This window comes from Balaenoptera ricei, chromosome 14 (genome assembly GCF_028023285.1).
Source record: "Balaenoptera ricei isolate mBalRic1 chromosome 14, mBalRic1.hap2, whole genome shotgun sequence".
NCBI lineage: Eukaryota > Metazoa > Chordata > Mammalia > Artiodactyla > Balaenopteridae > Balaenoptera > Balaenoptera ricei.
The window spans coordinates 69355009-69373893 of record NC_082652.1 but is presented as its reverse complement, the minus strand read 5'-3'; the positions used below and the strand labels follow the sequence as shown (position 1 = coordinate 69373893).

The 18885-nt window shown below is 37.9% G+C and overlaps 1 protein-coding gene across 2 annotated transcripts in view; it reads left to right on the top strand.

Moving 5' to 3' along the window:
- Window positions 1–18885, top strand: part of DYM (dymeclin) — a 385794-nt gene that overhangs the window by 252641 nt on the left and 114268 nt on the right. For both annotated transcript variants that reach the window (XM_059893759.1, XM_059893758.1), the window contains one exon: window positions 9098–9200. In XM_059893759.1, the coding sequence (XP_059749742.1) occupies window positions 9098–9200 (103 nt within the window). The remainder of the gene's footprint in view (window positions 1–9097; window positions 9201–18885) is intronic.

The window sequence follows — 18885 nt, the reverse complement described above, 5'->3', positions numbered from 1 at the left end:
AGTTCTGGAGATCTAATGTACAGCATGGTGATTATAGTTAATAGTACTCTAGCATATCCTTGAAAGTAGTTCAGAAAGTAGGTCTTAAATGTTCTAACCACAAGAAAGAAATAGTAGTTATGGGATGGGATGGAGGTGTGAGCTAAAGCTGTGGTGGTCATCATTTTGCAATATGTATGTATCACATCAACATGCTGCACACCTTAAACGTTCACAGTGTCATATATCAATTACATCTCAATAAAGCTGGGAGAAAATATTTTAAAGCTGACCAAAAAAAAATACCTGATAAAGGACTTGTGTCTAGAATATATAAAGAACTCTCACAACTCACGAAGAACAAAAAGAACCCATTTTTTTAATAAATGGGCAAAAGATTTGAATAGACACTTCAACAAAGAAAACATGAGCACAGGGAAATTCATTAGGGGAATGCAAATTGAAACCACAGTGAGATCCACTTCACACCCACTAAAATGGCTAAACTTAAAGACTGAAATATCAAGTGCTAGCCAGAATGTAGAACAGACAGTTTGGCAGTTTCTTATAGAGTTAAAACAAAGAGCATACAACACAGCAATCCCACTTCTAGGTATTTATTCAAGAGAAATGAAAACATATGTTCACATAAAAACTTGTACGAGAGTGTTTATAGCCTCTTTATTCATAATGGCTCAAAACTGGAAGCAACCCAAATGTCCACCAACTGATAAATAAACAAATTGAGGTTCATTCATACAATAGAAAACTACTCAGCAATAAAAAGGAATGAATTACTGACACACAAAACAATGTGGATGAATTTGAAAAACATTATGCTGAGTGATAGAAGCCAGACACAAAAGAGTACATGTGGTATGATTCTATTTACATGAAAGCTAGAAAAGGCAGAACCATAGTGATGGAAAACAGACCAGTGGTTACCTGGAGTGAGGTCTGGGGGTGGGCATATTGGAGGAGGGACTTGACTTCAGAGGGGCACAGGGGAACTTCTTGGGGTAATGGGAATAGTCTCTATCATGATTATGGTGATGAGTCACATGAATGTTTGTATTTTTCAAAACTCATTGAATTGTCTACTTAAAATTGGCCAATTTTATAATATGGAGCTCATTCCTCAATAAAGCTGATTAAAAATAAAGTAACCAGCAGTGTAAGACTGTATTTAAATATCAACCGAGGGGTAGAGAAGCTAGTATGGTTCAGAGGCAGGTTAGAGAAACCTTTCACAGAGCGTAGGGAGTTGTGCCTTGAAAGAGAGGCAGCACTTAGATGGGTGGAGGGGGCAAGAAGGGCTTCCTGCATGTAGAAAGAGTCTGTGTCTGCAGGGGAGTGAGCCCAAAGCTTGGCGGAAGGAGATTTGGTGTCTAGCTGGAGCTCTGCCTTTAATAACCTTAATAATATTTTGTGTTTCTCTGCATTTAAACAGCTCTTTAGGGTTTGTAAAGAACTTTTGTATTCACTACACTATGGAACTTTGACCTTGGATGAACTACCAGCTCTGTAGCTAAGTTTCTTCATCTGCTCCCATTGTAATGTGGAGTTGAGGTGCTCCTTATTTCTCTGGTGACTACTGTTTGAGTGTGTCAGAGGGAGGGACCGGGGCATGGAGAGGAAGTGATTACAAGTTGTGAGGAATGTCTGCAGTTTTCAAGGAGGGAACCCCATGCCACCTCGCAGTAACTGACCTCTGTCTGCATTGCCTTCCCCGTCGGGCTGTTACTCTTAACTCTCCTCGCCCCAGCGCTGCCTGTTTCCCCACATCCTGCTTGTCTCTCAACCACCAAGGGCCAGCTTCTGCCTCCTCCTCCCCACTGAAAACAGTTTTGGGTACAGTAACCGTTGATTTCTTTCCTTGTGTCAAATCCAGTGACTTTGTTTCTTTTTCTCAATCCTTCTTTACCTTTTAACAGTGGTGAGTGCTCCCTCCTTACGATTATTCTCCTGACTTCGAGAAGAATGTCTTTCTCTTCTTGTTCTTCTACTGCTAGCTCTTTGAGTACCCTTTACTGTGTTTACCCTTTTAGTCTTGGTGTTTCCCAGATTTCTGTCCTTATCTCTCTTGTTTTATATTACATGTTTTCCTTGGGTGATCACCTGTACTTTTATAATTTCGACTGATGCTAATAGCCCTTAAATTTCTTACCTCTCTCCTGAGCACCAGATTAGTATTTCCTGAATCTGGATATTTCTTTTTTTTTTTTTTTTTTTTTTTAAGAAATCTCTTCCAAATGCAACTTTTTTAAAATTAATTAATTAATTTGGTTGTGCTGAGTCTTAGTTGCGGCTAGCAGGCTCCTCAGTTGCGGCTAGCAGGCTCCTCAGTTGCGGCACGCAGGCTCCTTAGTTTTGGCATGTGAACTCTTAGTTGCAGCCTGCAGGATCTAGTTCCCTGACCAGGGATCGAACCCGGGCCCCCTGCGTTGGGAGCATGGAGGCTTACCCACTGCACCACCAGGGAAGTCCCTGAATCTGGATATTTCTAACCACCTCCATCTGGATATTGCCGAGCACCTCTGCGTTTCGTGGCAGAATGGTTAAGAGCACAGCTCTTGGAGCCAGTCTGCCTGAATTTGTTTCCTGACTCCACCACTTAGTAGCTATGAGCCTTAACCATACTTTGCCTCAATTTTCATCATCCCTTCAAAATAAAAAAAGCGTGGAGAATAATAGCACATCTGTCAGGTGATGACCTGGTGAACAGTGTCTGATGCTCAGGAAGCACCCTGCCACTGAGCTGCTGCCACTCTTGTTCTCTTTGAGGCGCAGCCCTTTGTCTTCCTGGGTCTTCTCCCTACTCTTTGGCTCTTCTTCTTTGAATCCCTGGCATGTTCAGTCACATTCTCAGCCAGCCACTAAGTTTCCCAAGCTTCCCAAACCTGAGAGTCATCCATGATTCCCTTTTTTCACTCTGTGTTGTCTCCTTTGCCTTCCAAATAGCTCCTTTTTGCTTCAGTTCAAGCCCTCCTCACCTCTCACTTGTAGCGGCGTAAAAGTTACCCAAAGTATCTTTCTGTTTCCACTCCCGTTCCCTTGCCCACCCCTGTCCATCCTTCCCGTCCTCTTTAGGAGCCAAGGAATCTTTCTGAAACAAACATAATTGTTATGTACTTATACCTCTCTGCACAGGTATGTGGTTTTCAGGTTCTGTGACAGGGCCTCTGCGGCCACCACGAGATGAGAGCGCATCGGGGAGAGATGGAGGACAGAGATGAGCAAGGTTGCTCCATCACCTCTCCTGCCCATCCCTGCCCCCCACCTCCCACCTGGACCCTGAACATAGCAGCTTTGCTTCTGTCTCTCTTGCTTATCATTATAGTCCTGCTGTCAGAAAACACCTCTGGCTTTCAGGATGAAGTCCAGGGTCTAAGTAAGACACAGGAGGCACTTTATGAACTATTCCCGCTACTGCCCTGACCATATCGTGGTGCTCCAGATACTTAACACTTTATGAGTGTGCGTGCTGTGATGTTTGCTACACCCACAGTGCTCAGATTTCTCTGCCTACCCTCGTGCTCTTTTCTCTGCCCACATTACCTTTACCGTTGCCTGATTTGCTTGGCTAACTCCGGATTGTTCCTTAAGATTCAGCTCAGGCATCACCTCCGGAAATGATTTCCTGTCCTCACTTCAGGTGCAGTCAGGCAGCCCTCATCTTTGTCCCCAGTGCAACATGCTTCTCTCCATCACCACAGTGACTTCTGTGTAGGCATAGCCTCCTTGACCTGACTGCGCCCTCCAGGAGCACAGAACAAAGATCGTGTGGCTTTTGCTTGTTGCTGTATCCCAGGCAGACAACGCTCTCATTCCCTGGCATGTAGTAGGTTCTTGGTAAATGTTGGAGTTACTGTCTGTCTCAGTGACTTAGTGCAGACCTCTTAGCATGGTCTTTTTTAACAGGCCCATGCTGATCTTGCTAGCTTCATCTCTCGCCATCTCGAACCCTCCGCCCCGGTGGACTTGCACTTTTCTGGCCTTATAAGCTATTGGTACTTCCCTGAAGTCTCTCTGTGCCTTTCTATACACTTTCCCCCTTTCAGAATGGCTATCCCTCCCCCTTTACTTTTCCCAACAAGCAAACCCCCTAACCTTCAAGGCCACCATCAAGGTAGATTTCCTCTGTGAAACGTACCTAACCTTCAGCTGTACTCCCATGGCACTCTCTTCAGACCCATGGAGTTCTCTGATTTCAGTATTGTAGACATTTTTTTCCTCTTATTCCATTAGACTTGATTTCCTTGGGGGCAAGGAATCATGTCTCTTTAACTCATTTTGTAAGACTGTAACATTAGCTTCTTACTGCATACAGAAAGGTCCAGGACTTTTGATGTGCCACAAGCGGCCCTTCACAGTCTGTCCTTAAACTGTCCTCATCTCCTGCCACCAGCTGGGCGCCCTAAACGACAGCCCTTTGCAGCAGCCAGTGGTTTTCTGAGCACATTCCAGGTTGGACTCATCATGCATATTTATATGCTTCTTTCTTTTGTGAAATGCTGGCTTTTGGCAGGGGCTCTGTTTTCTTCAGGATAGTGTGTTCTTTTTATTCCAGTTTTTAAAATGTATAATATTTCAGGCATACACCAAAAAAAAACAGTAATATAGCAGTCACCTATGTATATATCCAGTATTACTGAAAGAACATTTGAGAGAGAGGGAGAGCTGAGCCTCTTATTTCTTCCTCCCTGATCCTATTTCCTTCTCTTCTTTCTCAGAGAATAATGACTATCCTAAATGTAGAGTTTATCATTTCCATATATGTTTTATTACTTCAAATGTTTTATCTGTAGAAGATATGTAATGTTTTGCATGTTAAAAACACTGTATAAATAATACCTCATTCACATTCTCTACCAGGGTCCTTGCTTGTAGAACAACATTGTTTTTGAGGATTATCCCTATTGTTACACGTAGGTTTAGATAACCTTAAATTGCTACATAGTATGCCATTGTATGACTCTTCCACAGTTTGTTTACCCATTCCATTCCTGAGAGTTTTTGTTGTTTTTAATTTTTCACTGTTAAACCAATTTACAATGAACATTCTTGTACAAAAAGGAAAATCTAGTCTTTTTCTAATTTAAATAAAAAAGTATTCTGGCAGCTATATCCTGAATGAAGATCAGTACACTTGGAATCAGTTTCACTTATTTCCAGAATCGGAATTACCCCTTCCATACAAACATCATGTGTGTCACTCACTCTAGCATTTAGCTGGGGCTGGTACTTTGAATGCAAAAGCTTTAAGCAAAAGTTACTTTTCTCAGCAATTTGCAAGTCATGTCTCATATAAATTTAGGTCATTTTGCCCTACAAATGCTAAACAGAAGACAAAATTGAATGTTTTTTAAAAATTAAAAAAAAAAAAACTTTGAGAGCTCAGGCTAGCAGACCTGAGGAATAAAGCATATTAGATTGTAGAAGAATAACAGCCTGAGTAAGTGTGAATTCTGTTTTTAATTCGTGATAGAAAACTGGGAGTGACCTCAAATCATCTGTTCTTACACCAGCTTTCTTAAAAACAGCTGGGAACAGTAGCCACAGCTTCTTGAGGTGGACCATGTCAACATTGTATGCCCATAACAGTCAAATTTTCTGTTATGTCCAACTGAAAGAGCTTATGTTTGAATTGCAGCTCCCTTCCTTGTTTTGTCTTCTACCAACAATGAAAAAGTATTGTTAGTATTCTCTTTTAAAATAAACAAACTAGCCTTTCTTCTCCAAAGGAAACAATATCAAGTCCTTTTTGCTTTGATTCCTAGGACTTGTTTCATAAATTTCTGAAAGTGATGATAAAAGTTACCATAGATTACCTCTGTTGTCCTTCTCTGAAGGGTACACTCTTAGAACACTGACAGAGAAAATCCCAGGTTTATTGAACCCATAAAACAGCTCCTGAGTTCTGGTATTTTGTAAACTTGAAGTGCACTGCTGTACTTCACTTGCCCCCTTTCCTCTTACTAACACCAAAAAGCTAACTTCTTCTAGGTATATTTATTGTTTTTGCTTTTTGTTTGGGCATCCAATTGATGCCTCTGAGTCTTGCCATGCCCTATACTAAAATCAACCACCAAAGTCCATTCAGTCTCAAAAAACTTTTGAAACTCCATTTATTCCAGAAAATACACTACAACCAATTAAAAGAATCTTACTAATTGCCCTCTTTTATGCATTTCCATGTGAATATGCTTTATGCACTATCCCAACATATTTTTATCTTTTAATTTTCATTGCCTGCAAAATAATTTGTATATTTAAGAATATATACCCCCATTGCAGTTTAGTACTATGTTCAGTTATTCTTTTACTCAGCAGTTTTACTTTATCTATAGTCAGTCTCGCCTCAGGTATACTAAAGATTATGTACAAGGGTGTTCATTGCAGTGCTATTTATAATACAAAAAACTGGAAACATTGCAATGATTCATTTCTAATGGACTAGTTAAATTAAGGTATATCCATATGCTTGGATATCAGTTAACTGGCACTCAATATATGTTTATTGAACGAATCAAGGATTATATTGTTAAGTGGAAAAAGTGCAAGGTACAGAGCAGTACCTATTTTGTGGGAAAAAAACATGGATGTATATGCACAGTATTCATTCATATACATGCCTTGATGCATATAATATTGTTGGAATCATAGACAATAAACCGCTAACATTTGTTACCAGTGGGTCATGGGTATGGATGTGAGGAAAAAGTGTGATGTTTACTTTTAACTTTAAAAAAGCAAAACTAAACCTCAAATAGAGAAGACCCAGAAAAGTAAAATGATTGAAAAGAATGTACATACCCTTACAGATTGAGTCTTTTTTCCTACTTCTTTACATAGCACTTCCACTTCACTCTTCTCACTGTCCCCTGTTTTGCCTCTGTGCTTTGCCTTCTGTTTGGAAATACCTTCTCTCTTCTCTTGCACAAATCTTTTTCCTTCATCATAAAGTCTAACCCCTTCATGAAACTTTGCTGAACTATTCCATTTCAAAGAAGTCTCTCTTATCAACATATGCTTGATCAGTATCATATGATTTCACACTTACTCACTTAGTAATTATTTCACTTATTTTCCTGCTGTATTTGAGTATAGATTTAGAGAATATTCTTGGCTTTGTTACATTTGCTTTGTACACATCCAGCATTACCAATAAGTGTTAAGGAATTTTTTTCATTCATTTTTTAACATTTTAATGTTAAAACTTAATCTAGAAAGAATACTTAGTAGTCTTGTTTTCCGTAATTATCCCATTTAAACCATTTGAAATTAGAGATTTTCATAAATTGATATTCAAATCAATATTCTGTTTAGAAAGGTACCACTAAGAAATACTAGAGTAATGTTTTGGGCATTAAAGAAGATACTACAGGTCATACTTATATGGAAAAGTACATGGAATCAGAATTGTCTTGATTTTTAACTTGTCATCTAGCCCAAGGAAGAATACTTTATTCACTCGATATAGTAGATTTAACATTAGGATCATATAATTATGTGTATTTGAAGCTCTATTATTAGGTACATACACATTTAGGATTGTTATAGCTTCTTGATAAATTTGCCATTTCATCACTATAAAATTTCTCTCTTTATCTCGGGTAATAATATTCTTATCCTTAAGCCTACTTTGTCTAATATTAATATAGCCGCTCCAGCTTTCTTATGATTAGTGTTTATACAATATCTCTTTTGTATCATTTTACTGTTCACTTATCTGTATCTTTAAATTTACAAGTGTGGCTCTTATACATAGCATGTTATTGGATTTTGCTTTTTTATCCAGTCTGACAATCTCTGTCATTTGACGAAAGTGTTTAATCCATTTACATTTAATGTAAATTTGTTTTATACTTTGAAAATTGCTCATTTAGGTCTGTTGGGATGCATCTTAGAATCATCTTTACTCTGGGCTAGAATAGCCCTACTCCTAAAGCATGGCCTTTCTGAGAATTCAACTGAGTGTTCATGTTCAATGAGTTTTATCCACTCTGGCTGGTTGGAACTTCATCCCTCCACCCTTTTGTGATCTCCAAAATCTCTGTTCAGTTTGTGGCTCCTGGATGGTGGTTTACTGCCACACCTTTCAAGAAGACACTGGAGCAGGTTTTGAACATTTCAGATGTTCAACATCTGAAAACAGTTATTTTATATATTTTGTTCAGTTTTTTTAGTTGTTTACACAGGGGAGTTATTCAGTACCAGTTAATCCATCCTGGCCAGAAGTAAAAATCTTGTAATACATATGTTTAAAGCCATTCTTTTTTTTTTTTAATTAATTTATTTATTTTTGGCTGTGTTGGGTCTTCGTTTCTGTGCGAGGGCTTTCTCTAGTTGTGGCGAGCGGGGGCCACTCTTCATCGCGGTGCGCAAGCCTCTCACTGTTGCGGCCTCTCTTGTTGCGGAGCACAAGCTCCAGACGCGCAGGCTCAGTAGTTGTGGCTCACAGGCCTAGTTGCTGCGCGGCATGTGGGATCTTCCCAGACCAGGGCATGAACCCATGTCTGCTGCACTGGCAGGCAGATTCTCAACCACTGCGCCACCAGGGAAGCCCATAAAGCCATTCTTTTTGAGAATAAGAATATAAAGCTATAATATAGAATCATAGACTCTGTATTATGCTAGAGAAATAATCCAATGCACTTATTTGAAAGATGAGATACTCCAATAAAGATGTTAAAAAAAATAAAATAAATAAACCCATGCAGTAAGATACAAAAAAAAGATGAGAAAATTGGGATACAGCAAGCTCAAGTAACTTCTAACAGATTGCACTATGAGTTACTCAAAAAGTCAGTCCATATCTCAGGTTTTCTTAATATCTGTCCACTGTCCTGTCCATGATAGTAATCTTCTGAAAATTTCTCCTCTGTTTGAAATATAATTTGAAACTGGCAAATTTTATTTTAGAACCCTTATAATTTAAACATTCTTTTCACTTTATTATTTGTTATATCAGTAGTATTGTTAATCCTGCTGTTAACACAGGCACGAAAAAAGAATCTTTTAGAATAATCGACATTCTGTGCAATGTCAATATAAAACCTAGAAAAGGAGACACTTAGTTCTTTTAATATAATTGGGGTTTTGTTTGTTTTTTCAGCTTGTTTTCCTTGCTGTCTAAAAAACACAACAAAGTTCTGGAACAAGCCACACAGTCCTTGAGAGGTTCGCTGAGTTCCAGTGATGTTCCTCTACCAGATTATGTAAGTAGTTACCTTACTTTGTCAATAAAAAAATTTTCCTTTCATTGCTAAATTTAAAAATAACAATACCCCTCTCTTCCCAAGATCTGGCTGTGATCTTGTTCCCTGAGAAACCTATGGTAGGTAAATAAAGGATTGACATCTCTAATCAAGGGAAAAAATTTTTGATGATTATTAACAAGTAGTTGAAGAAAGTCAACCCTAAATCAATGATTGTTAATAATTAGAAATCTTATTAGTCAAGAAAACCACTCAAACTAATTACAGAGAAACAAAAGGAGGGATTTTATAAGAAGTGTGCAAAGGTTTCTCACGGAACTCAAGGGGAAGATGTACACCTGGATTTCAGAGAATGAGAACCTGAAATGGAAAAGCCATTGGATTCATTCAAAATAGCCTATCTTGGAACTTCCCTGGTAGTCCAGTGGTTAAGAATCCGCCTGCCAATGCAGGGGACACGGGTTCAAGCCCTGGTCCGGGAAGATCCCACATGCCGTGGAACAACTAAGCCCACGCGCTACAACTACTGAGCCCGTGCTCCTAGAGCCTGTGCTCTGTAACAAGAGAAGCCACCGCAGTGAGAAGCCCGCGCCCCGCAAGGAACAGTAACCCCCGCTCGCTGCAACTAGAGAAAGCCCATGCATAGCAAGGAAGACCCAGCACAGCCATACATACATACATACATACGTAAATAAGGAATGATAATTCTTAAAATTAGAAGGAAAAAAAAAAAGCCAGTCTTTCTGGGGCATTTAGTTTCAGTTATCTGCTTCTTTTTGCTTCAGTTTTATTCTGCCGCTGCTTTCCGTAGGCCCGTTTTCCCTATTTGCTGACTGAAATAGCAACCCCGACCCCTCCCCCACCCCCTTTCCCTCCCAGCGCTTAACATGTCCTTGGGAGTGTCATGCCTTTTGCTGACTGATCAGAGTCCTAATTCTCAGATCCTGGGAGAGAGAATCTAATTGTCTCTGCTTGGGTCAGTATGCTCCTCCGATCTCGTCAGTCATGGTCAGCAGACAACAGCAGTAACATGTTGCATTTGTTCCCTCCTCTTTAAAGATGAAGAGCTTATTACCACCTGACCTCGGGGGATGATGATGGAATAGAACCCAGCACAGGGATGAGCATTATATAATAGGAGGGGGAACTCGTTATGAGTTCCTTTAGGGCTGTGCCACTGTCTGTGACACCTCTTGTGTTTTGGAACATACCTTAGATGAGGATGCTAAAAACTTTCATGTCACGGACCACAGAGGTAGTTCATCCAGTTCTAATAAGGACCTCCCTGTTTGTTTGTCTGGGGACAACTTAATGAGTTGATATTTAGAAACTTTAGGAGAGAATTTTTATATTCTAAGTTTGAGGTGGTGATGTGTACCAGACAGCCGGAGAGTTGTTTTGCTTGCTTCCTGCTGTCGTTTGTTTCATTTCTAAATGGTTGTGCTGATATGAGACTGTGGGAACAGCACCCAGTCCAGATATCAGACGCTGATAAACAGAGATAGCTGTGTGCAGCCACAACCTGACTGGTGCTATTTTTCATCTCTTTTATTTATTTATTTAGTGTGTGTGCGAGAGAGATGTTATGATCTGTCTTCCCATTATGAGATTTAAAATTCCAAAGTACTTCTCTCCTACCAAAACAGTTAGTATCTTTTAAGATTTTCCTGCTAGTTGAATAGTCTCAATTTCTTGAAAAAATGAGTGTTATAGTTGACTTAATTCTATCCTTGTCATGACTTGTTCTAAGAAAAATAATTCTTTCTAATTGCTCCTTGGAAACCTCAGTTGGGGCCAGAGTGGCAGTAGGGATTATATTTATTAAGAACTTGAATTTTGTTCATCTGTAAGTGTTTTGTAATTTTTATACACGTATTATTTGATTTATATAGTATTCCTGTTAATTCTACAAAAATGTGTTGAATGTATGTAGTACTGAGGTTGCCCTAGCGGTGTTCTCCTTTAATCAGAGGCCAGAAAATTGATATTTCTTTGAGAAAAGAGGTCATATTTAACAGTATTTGCCAATCATGGAGATGATTATGCAGTGAAAGGACAAGTTGAACTCGTAATGGACATATGAATTCTGTTGAACTTTACAGGTCATTGACTGTTTTCCTCTTGCATGAAGTTTTCACTGAGTAAAACTGAATTTCTTGAGGCATCCACTTCCTAGAAATACAAGGAAAATTCCATTTGGAATCTGCCATTGACAGTCCTTATTATAACATTTGTGGGTATGAGACTTTGCAAATCACAGCATTTTCCAAATGGGTTTATGAACTTGAATTTTGCTGCCTTTCCTCGGAGCTAAGTGCAGAGGGTGGGTAACACTGATTCAGTAGTAGTGTTGATAACTGTGAATCACTCCTCCTGCCACTGAGCTGAAAGGTGATTAAAGAAAACAGTAGCAACCTTAAAAGTAAGTACTACACTATGTTCTTCTTTGGTGATAACTCATGTTTTATTGGTCATTCCCATTGCTCAAAATACTACGTATAAGTGAGTGAACATTTGAAACCATATTCTCATTATCATTCTCTTTTAATTTGGTCATTAACTGGGCAAATACAGTATGTTCCCTTTTTCTTCCCCAGAAATTTTACTTGTTAAGTGTCTCTGCCAACAACCACATAAAATTCTGTGTCCTTGACTAATGCTTTAGAAAACTTGTTTGTAAAAGATGGAACAGGAAAACGAAAGGGTCTTAATGCAGCAGTGGATTCCTGGATGTATACTTTCTACAGCAGGATTGAGAGAACTATAGTAGCAGAGTTTGAATAACTGTGTAAAAATAAGAATATGTTTTTCTTCTCACTGTAGTACATAGAGTACTTTCAGTCTACCTAGAGATTTCTGAGTTTATTAAGAAAATGTTGATTCTCATTATACTGTATAGTTCACCAGTCAACTGAGTAACAACATAGAAAGCAAATAGCGAGTTACAAAAACATTAGTATTAGTACTTTAGTACAGCCATGCTTGTCTGAACATCTCAGGGGATACCTGAAGCCTTCAACCAGCTTCTAGAGAATGAGGAAATTCCCTGACTGCTTAAGGGAAAATAAAACAAAAAATTATACTCAAGTTCTCCATGGGGAGAGAGAATGCTCACTACAGAGAGTGATAGCTGGTCAGAGAGTGATAAAGGTGTCTAGGAAAGCTAGTGAAGTTCAGTTGAGTTGGCTGAGTTTTGGTGTCTTTATACCAGGGTTTCATAAAGTTTAATTCAGTGACTAAAGAGACATGAGAGAATTGTTAAAGAAGAATCTTTCAACACTTTTTTTTTTAATAGATTTATTTATTTTTATTTATCTTTGGCTGCGTTGGGTCTTCGTTGCTGCTTGCGGGCTTTCTTTAGTTGCGGTGAGCGGGGGCTGCTCTTCGTTGTGGTGTGTGCACTTCTCATTGCGGTGGCTTCTCTTGTTGTGGAGCACGGGCTCTAGGCACGCGGGCTCAGTAGCTGCGGCGCACAGGCTTAGTTGCTCCGCAGCATGTGAGATCTTCCCGGACCAGGGCTTGAATCCGTGTCCCCTGCATTGGCAGCCAGATTCTTAACCACTGCGCCACCAGGGAAGTCCCAACACTTTTTTTTTAATAAGAATAAACCTCTTAAACAACTTTGGTCATATAAAACAGAAGCTGAATATAGACAATGAAGCAAAAATAATAAGTGAGTTATAGTTGCTTTTTAAATATAACCGTGGCTTTTAATTATGACTGTTGTCACATGTCATGTAAGCATTGTTTCCCTAATTTCTAACAATTATCTTAGCAACTAGTTGAGATGAGAGGAATCTAACTTTTATTCTAGGTGGAATCATAAGGAACCAAAATTTATTGCCCCATGATCATCAAAGAATTTTTGAACCTTTTCATAGGACCAACTTTCTCATCTCATTCCAAACGTAAATGCAAAGGCACAAGCCAGAAAGACCCTGGCCAAAGAGTAAGGAGCCAGATCAGAAAAATCAGGAGAAGTATAAACAGTAACTAAGAGTTTATCATCAACTTGCTAAAAGCAAGTACAGTCGACTCCCCCCTTAGCCACGATTTTGCTTTCTGAGATTTCATTTACCTACGGTCAACAGTGGTCCAAAAATATTAAATGGAGAATTCCAGAAATAAACAATTCATAGTTTGAAATTTCACACCATTCTAAGTAGTGTGATGAAATCTCTCGACATCCAGTTCTGTCCTGCCTGGGACATGAATCATTCCTTTGTCCAGCATATCCCGACCATTAGTCACATAGTAGCCATCTGGGTTATCAGATGACTGTTGCAGTATTGCAGTGCTTGTGTTCAAGTAACCCTTATTTTACTTAATGACCCCAAAGCATAAGAGTAGTGGTGCTAGCAATTTGGATATTCTCTTACTGTACATAATTCATGAATTAAACTTTATCATAAGTATGCCTGTATAGGAAAAAACGTAGTATACAGTTGTCCCTCGGTATCTGAGGGGGATTGATTCTAGGAGCCCCCGCATATACCAAAATCCAAGGATGCTCATGTCCCTTATATAAAGTGGTATAGTACAATTGGCCCTCCATATCTTCAGATTCTGAATCTGAGGATTCACCCAACCACAGATAGAAATTTCCATCCAAGGTTGGTTAAATCCACAGAAGTAAAACCTGACAATATGGAGGTCCAACTGTATATTTATTGGAAAAAATCCACGATGTGATGTAGGATGGTGAGTGATTGCTGATGGTACATGGTCTCTTTCGGGGATGATAAAAGTGTTTGAAAATTAGATTGTGGTGATGGTTGCACAATTCTGAATGTACAGAAAACCATTGAATTGTACATTTTAAATTGACAAAGTACGTGTGGTGTGTGAATGTTATCTCAGTGAAGCCATTAAAAAAAAAAGTAGTACTTGGAGCACTAGGAAAAAGAAAAAAAGAACTATTTGTTGAACGTAATAGCATATAGATACCAACTTGGCTGGCATTATGGCATGAGGGTGAATGTTAGAAAAATAAATTTTATACTTCGGGGAAGTTAATATTTTCAATTAGGGAAAATGTTTCTTAAGTAGTGTCTTGACTTTAGAAACTGCTGAAGTCAATTAGATATGCAATTACAAAAAGATATGTGTATTTTTCAGCCTGGCTTAAGAGCAAAATAATGGAAACAAGCAAAATCTATCAATAGGGGACTGATTAAAGTTTAATTCTATCCAATGCAGTATTCTGCGGACATTTTTTTTTAACAAATTCAGTCCATATAGGTTTATCTGAAAAGATATCCAGAACACTTAAATCAGTAGAAACAAACAGAAAACCACACTTTATAGTATGTAGGTTATATGTACATGTATGTTTGAAAATATGCATTTAATTTTTCTGGAATAATTCATAAGAAACTATTAAACAGTGGTTACCTGTAGGGAGTCAGACTGAAGGGAAGGGAAAGTAGAACTTACACTTTTTGCCTTATGCTCTTCTTTATAGGTATAGATCTTTACATTTTTATCAAGTATAGGACTTATTTTCCCCTCCTTCCCTCCCTTCCTCCCTCCCTCCCTCCTTTCCTTCCCTTTTTTTTATTCCCTCCCTCAGTCCTTCCTTCTCTTCTTTATTATTTTCAGATAATTTTAGACTTACAAAGAGTTTTCAAGAATTTCCATATATCCTTCACCAGCTTTCCCTTTTGTAAATATCTTACATAACCATAGAACATTTTTCAAAACTATTAACCTTGGTACAATACTGTTAACTAAACACAAATCTCATTTGAATTTTACCAGTTTTGACACTAATGCCGTTACTCTTTTCTAGTATCCAATCCAGGATGATCCCACATTGCATTTTGTTGTCACGTCTCCTTAGTCTTTCCTTGGATTTCATGACCTTGACACCTTGGAAGAGTACTAATCAGTTATTTTGTAGGATGTCCCTCAATTTGGGTTTGTCTGGCATTTTCTCATGATTAGATTGATGTTATGCTTTATTGGGAAGGATACTACAGAAGTGATATGCCCTTCTCAGTACATCATTTCAGAGAATACATGGTGTTGGTGTGTATTACTGGTATTGATCACTTCACTGGGATGATGTCTGTCCAGATTCTTCACTGTAAACTTGCTGATTTTCCCTTTGAAATTCCTGTATGTTTTATATAGTAGTTATTTCCACTATATTGGAAATACTTTATTAGATTATTAAATATTTCCACTATATTGGAACAGTATATGGGGGAGGTACTTTGAGATGGTGCCGATATCCTGTTTCTTCCTAAACATTTTCCCACAAATTTTAGCATCCATTGATTGATCTGGCTTCAGCATTATTTTACTGATTTATTAGGGATTTTCTGTTTGTCTCATTCCCTCTAAATTTATTATTAGAATTCTTCTGCAAGGAAGAGTTGTCACCTCTCCCTGATGTATTTATCTATGCAGTTGTTTATTTCTATCAGTATGGACTCCTGGATATGAATTTTCTTCTTATCATCCAGAACTGTTGTTATTTTGTTACTCAGGTTGTTCCAACTTTAGGCGCTGGGAAACTAGGAGTTCCAGAAATGTTCTGAGAATGCTTCTAAGGACAATTTTAGTTGGAGGGATCCCCTCTTGTTTAAAAAAGAAAAATTTCTTCATTCTTAAAAAGCACACCTGAATTGAGGTAAAGAATATTGCCCTTTCTTTATTCCTAAGAGGAAATTTGTCCTGTCCCTTCTTATGGAATATGGTAGAATATTCTTTTTAAGGATTTTTTAAAATTATCATTAAAAATACTTAAATAACTTTTATGTTCCTTCTAAAAGGAAATAGGATGTGTTTGCATTGAAATCTGGCAATGATTAATTAACCTTCTAAGAGACGTTTAAAGAATACAGAAAACCCATGCATATTAAATTCAGTAGCAATGTGTGAAAATTTAAGAAATCATAGTGATTTCTTAAATAACAAAGAAAGTTTGAAGAATCTTAGGAAAAGCTGTTTTTATATTAGCTCTGTAGAGCAGCAGTTAAGACTATTTTCACTACAATGGGAAGGGGGAAAAAAAAGAAACTGTGATCACTGGTTTTTACAAATTTATCACACATTGCTACTGAATTTAATATGCGTGGGTTTTCTGTATTATTTAAACTTCTCTTAGAAGGTTAATTAATCATTGCCAGACTTCAGTGCAAACACATCCTATACACTACGAAATGTAAAATAGATAGCTAGTGGGAAGCAGCCGCATAGCACAGGGAGATCAGCTCGGTGCTTTGTGTCCACATAGAGGGGTGGGATAGGGAGGGTGGGAGGGAGACGCAAGAGGGAGGAGGTATGGGGATATATGTATATGTATAGCTGATTCACTTTGTTGTAAAGCAGAAACTAACACCATTATAAAGCAATTATACTCCAATAAAGATGTTAAAAAAAACCATTATTTTAATTTTCTGTTTGCTCGAATTTTGATTGTTTTTCTCTCTTTCTCCCTTTCTGCCTGAGTTCATAGTTCCTAATAGGAAGAAAAGAAGTCTACTATTTGGAATTTTCTTTGATATATCCTTGATTTACATGGCAAATAGAAAGCAGCTGTCTATTTAAGCATCTAATTCTTGAAACCATAGTCCCCTCAAGCGTCATCTGGAAATAATGTAGCTTGTAAAACAAAGCTAAGAAGAAAAGGCAATGTTTGTTTTATGTGGGATGAATGATTTCTGTTGGGGTCCTTTAATTCGGCTATTATGAGGGTTATTAAAAAGCAGTATTACAAAAGAGGTTTAAATGAAACGAATTTTTTTGAGCTGGTATCTTATTATTACAGTTGATTATAGTCAAAGCTGCAAAATTTTATAAATGGCACTTTATTATAGTTTCTCCAAATAAGACCCCCAAAAACTAGTCATCTTACTCATTGTATGAGTGGAAATTCAACTCTTTCCATAGTGGATTTAATTTCTGAAAACAAATTGTATTTGAGAATTCAGCTTTGCCTATTTTCCTGGAAATTTCATGGCTTTCTGAAAAATTCTTAAGAAATCTTACAAGAGTATTTGGGGATTACCTTATAAATGCAAAAATGAACATGAAAGCAGCAGAGTTTATCTAGGCTTCAGGCTTTATTGGAAGACTCAATTAACACCAGATAAAGTTAAGCCTAAATTGTTTCTTAACTTATTTATAAATTACTTGAGTTTCTGAGATGTGAATTTGGAGATCTCAGTTCTGAGAAGCAGTACGCTTTGGGAAACAGAAGACAAGTTAATTTGTGCTTTGACAGTTGTTAGAGGCTATTCCATGATTGGAGTGTATTGGTTTTCTTAATTTGTTAACACAACATAGTATTTGTTTTTGATAGTTGACACATAAGAACTAAGTTTCAGTTCTTAAGTGTACTTGCTACCACAGAAATAAAGTTACTTAGCATGTTTGATTATAAATAGGGCAGGCATGGTTAATTATTTTTATGCATTTGAGTCTTATCTCTCACCTGGTATCTTCTATGATCTCAAATTTGTATTTTGACTGAGGTCATAAGGAGAATATTGTGTTACTCTGAAACATATCTTTTTTTCTTGAACGTACAATGTTAATTGATCAACTTAGCAAATGAATTAATGACGTATCCTTTTTAGGGTCATATTCTAAGCCTAAAAAGTACTGAGCCTTTAATAATCAGTATTAACTCTTTTACGAAGTTATCTCTTATGTATCATACTGGTCAGTGAATTCCAATTAGAGTAACTTTTGTTTCATTATTAGTAGTGCTTTAGCTTATTAACCAATTCCAAGTCCTAAATTCCCCATACCCATTGTGAATTCTCATATAATTACTAATATCATCCAGATTAACAGTAATATCAGTTACAAAAGAGTAGTACATGCATTAAAAAAAACTCCATATGGTACTTGAAATTCCCTATTCTTTCATCCAGCAAGTAGTGAGCAACTGCCATCTTCTCGGGCACTTTTCTCTGCCCTTTAAGACATCAGTGGAGATAAAAATCTCTGCCCTCATGAAGCCTAAGTTCTAATGAAGAGAGATGTATAATGATTGTATGCATGGGCAAATGAATGAACAAGTGAATGAAATGTAAGAAGTTCGCATGGGAAAATAAAGCAGGATAAAGGGGTTGGGAGCACAGGCCATGGGAAGGTAGCAGTGTAATGGGTGGTTAGTGGAGGGTATGCCTCATTGAGAAGGTGACATTTGAGTAAAACCTAAGGAAGGAGAAGCAATGAGTCATGCAGAGGTCAGTGTGTTCTTGGAAGATGGAACAGGGAGTGCAGAGGGGTTGAGAAAGGAGCCTCCATGAGCCCTGACAGGGTATAGTGGCTGGGAAGGAGATTATCTGGACCTTATTTATAATCATCTTGAACAAATGCATATCGACGGGTGATCCAGAAAAGTTTTGGATAGGGCAACAGCCTGAAAATTAGAAGACCTATTTTTGGGGTTTTGTTTTGTTTTGTTTTGTTTACCTTTAATTTGCTGTGGGCTTGGGCAACTTATTTTGCCATTCTGACCCTTGATTTCCTTGCCTTTAAAGTGTATCTTAAAGTAGATTTTTTGTGTGCGATTTCCTTTTCCAGTGTGATTGGCATTCTCTGGTTATATAGAAAGGGATTTGTATTGCTGCAATGCACAGCAATTGTAGGGGACTCCACTCTCATTGTATTCTGTGTGAACCGTGTCACCTGAAACATATCCTAGAATACAGTGTGCATGGTG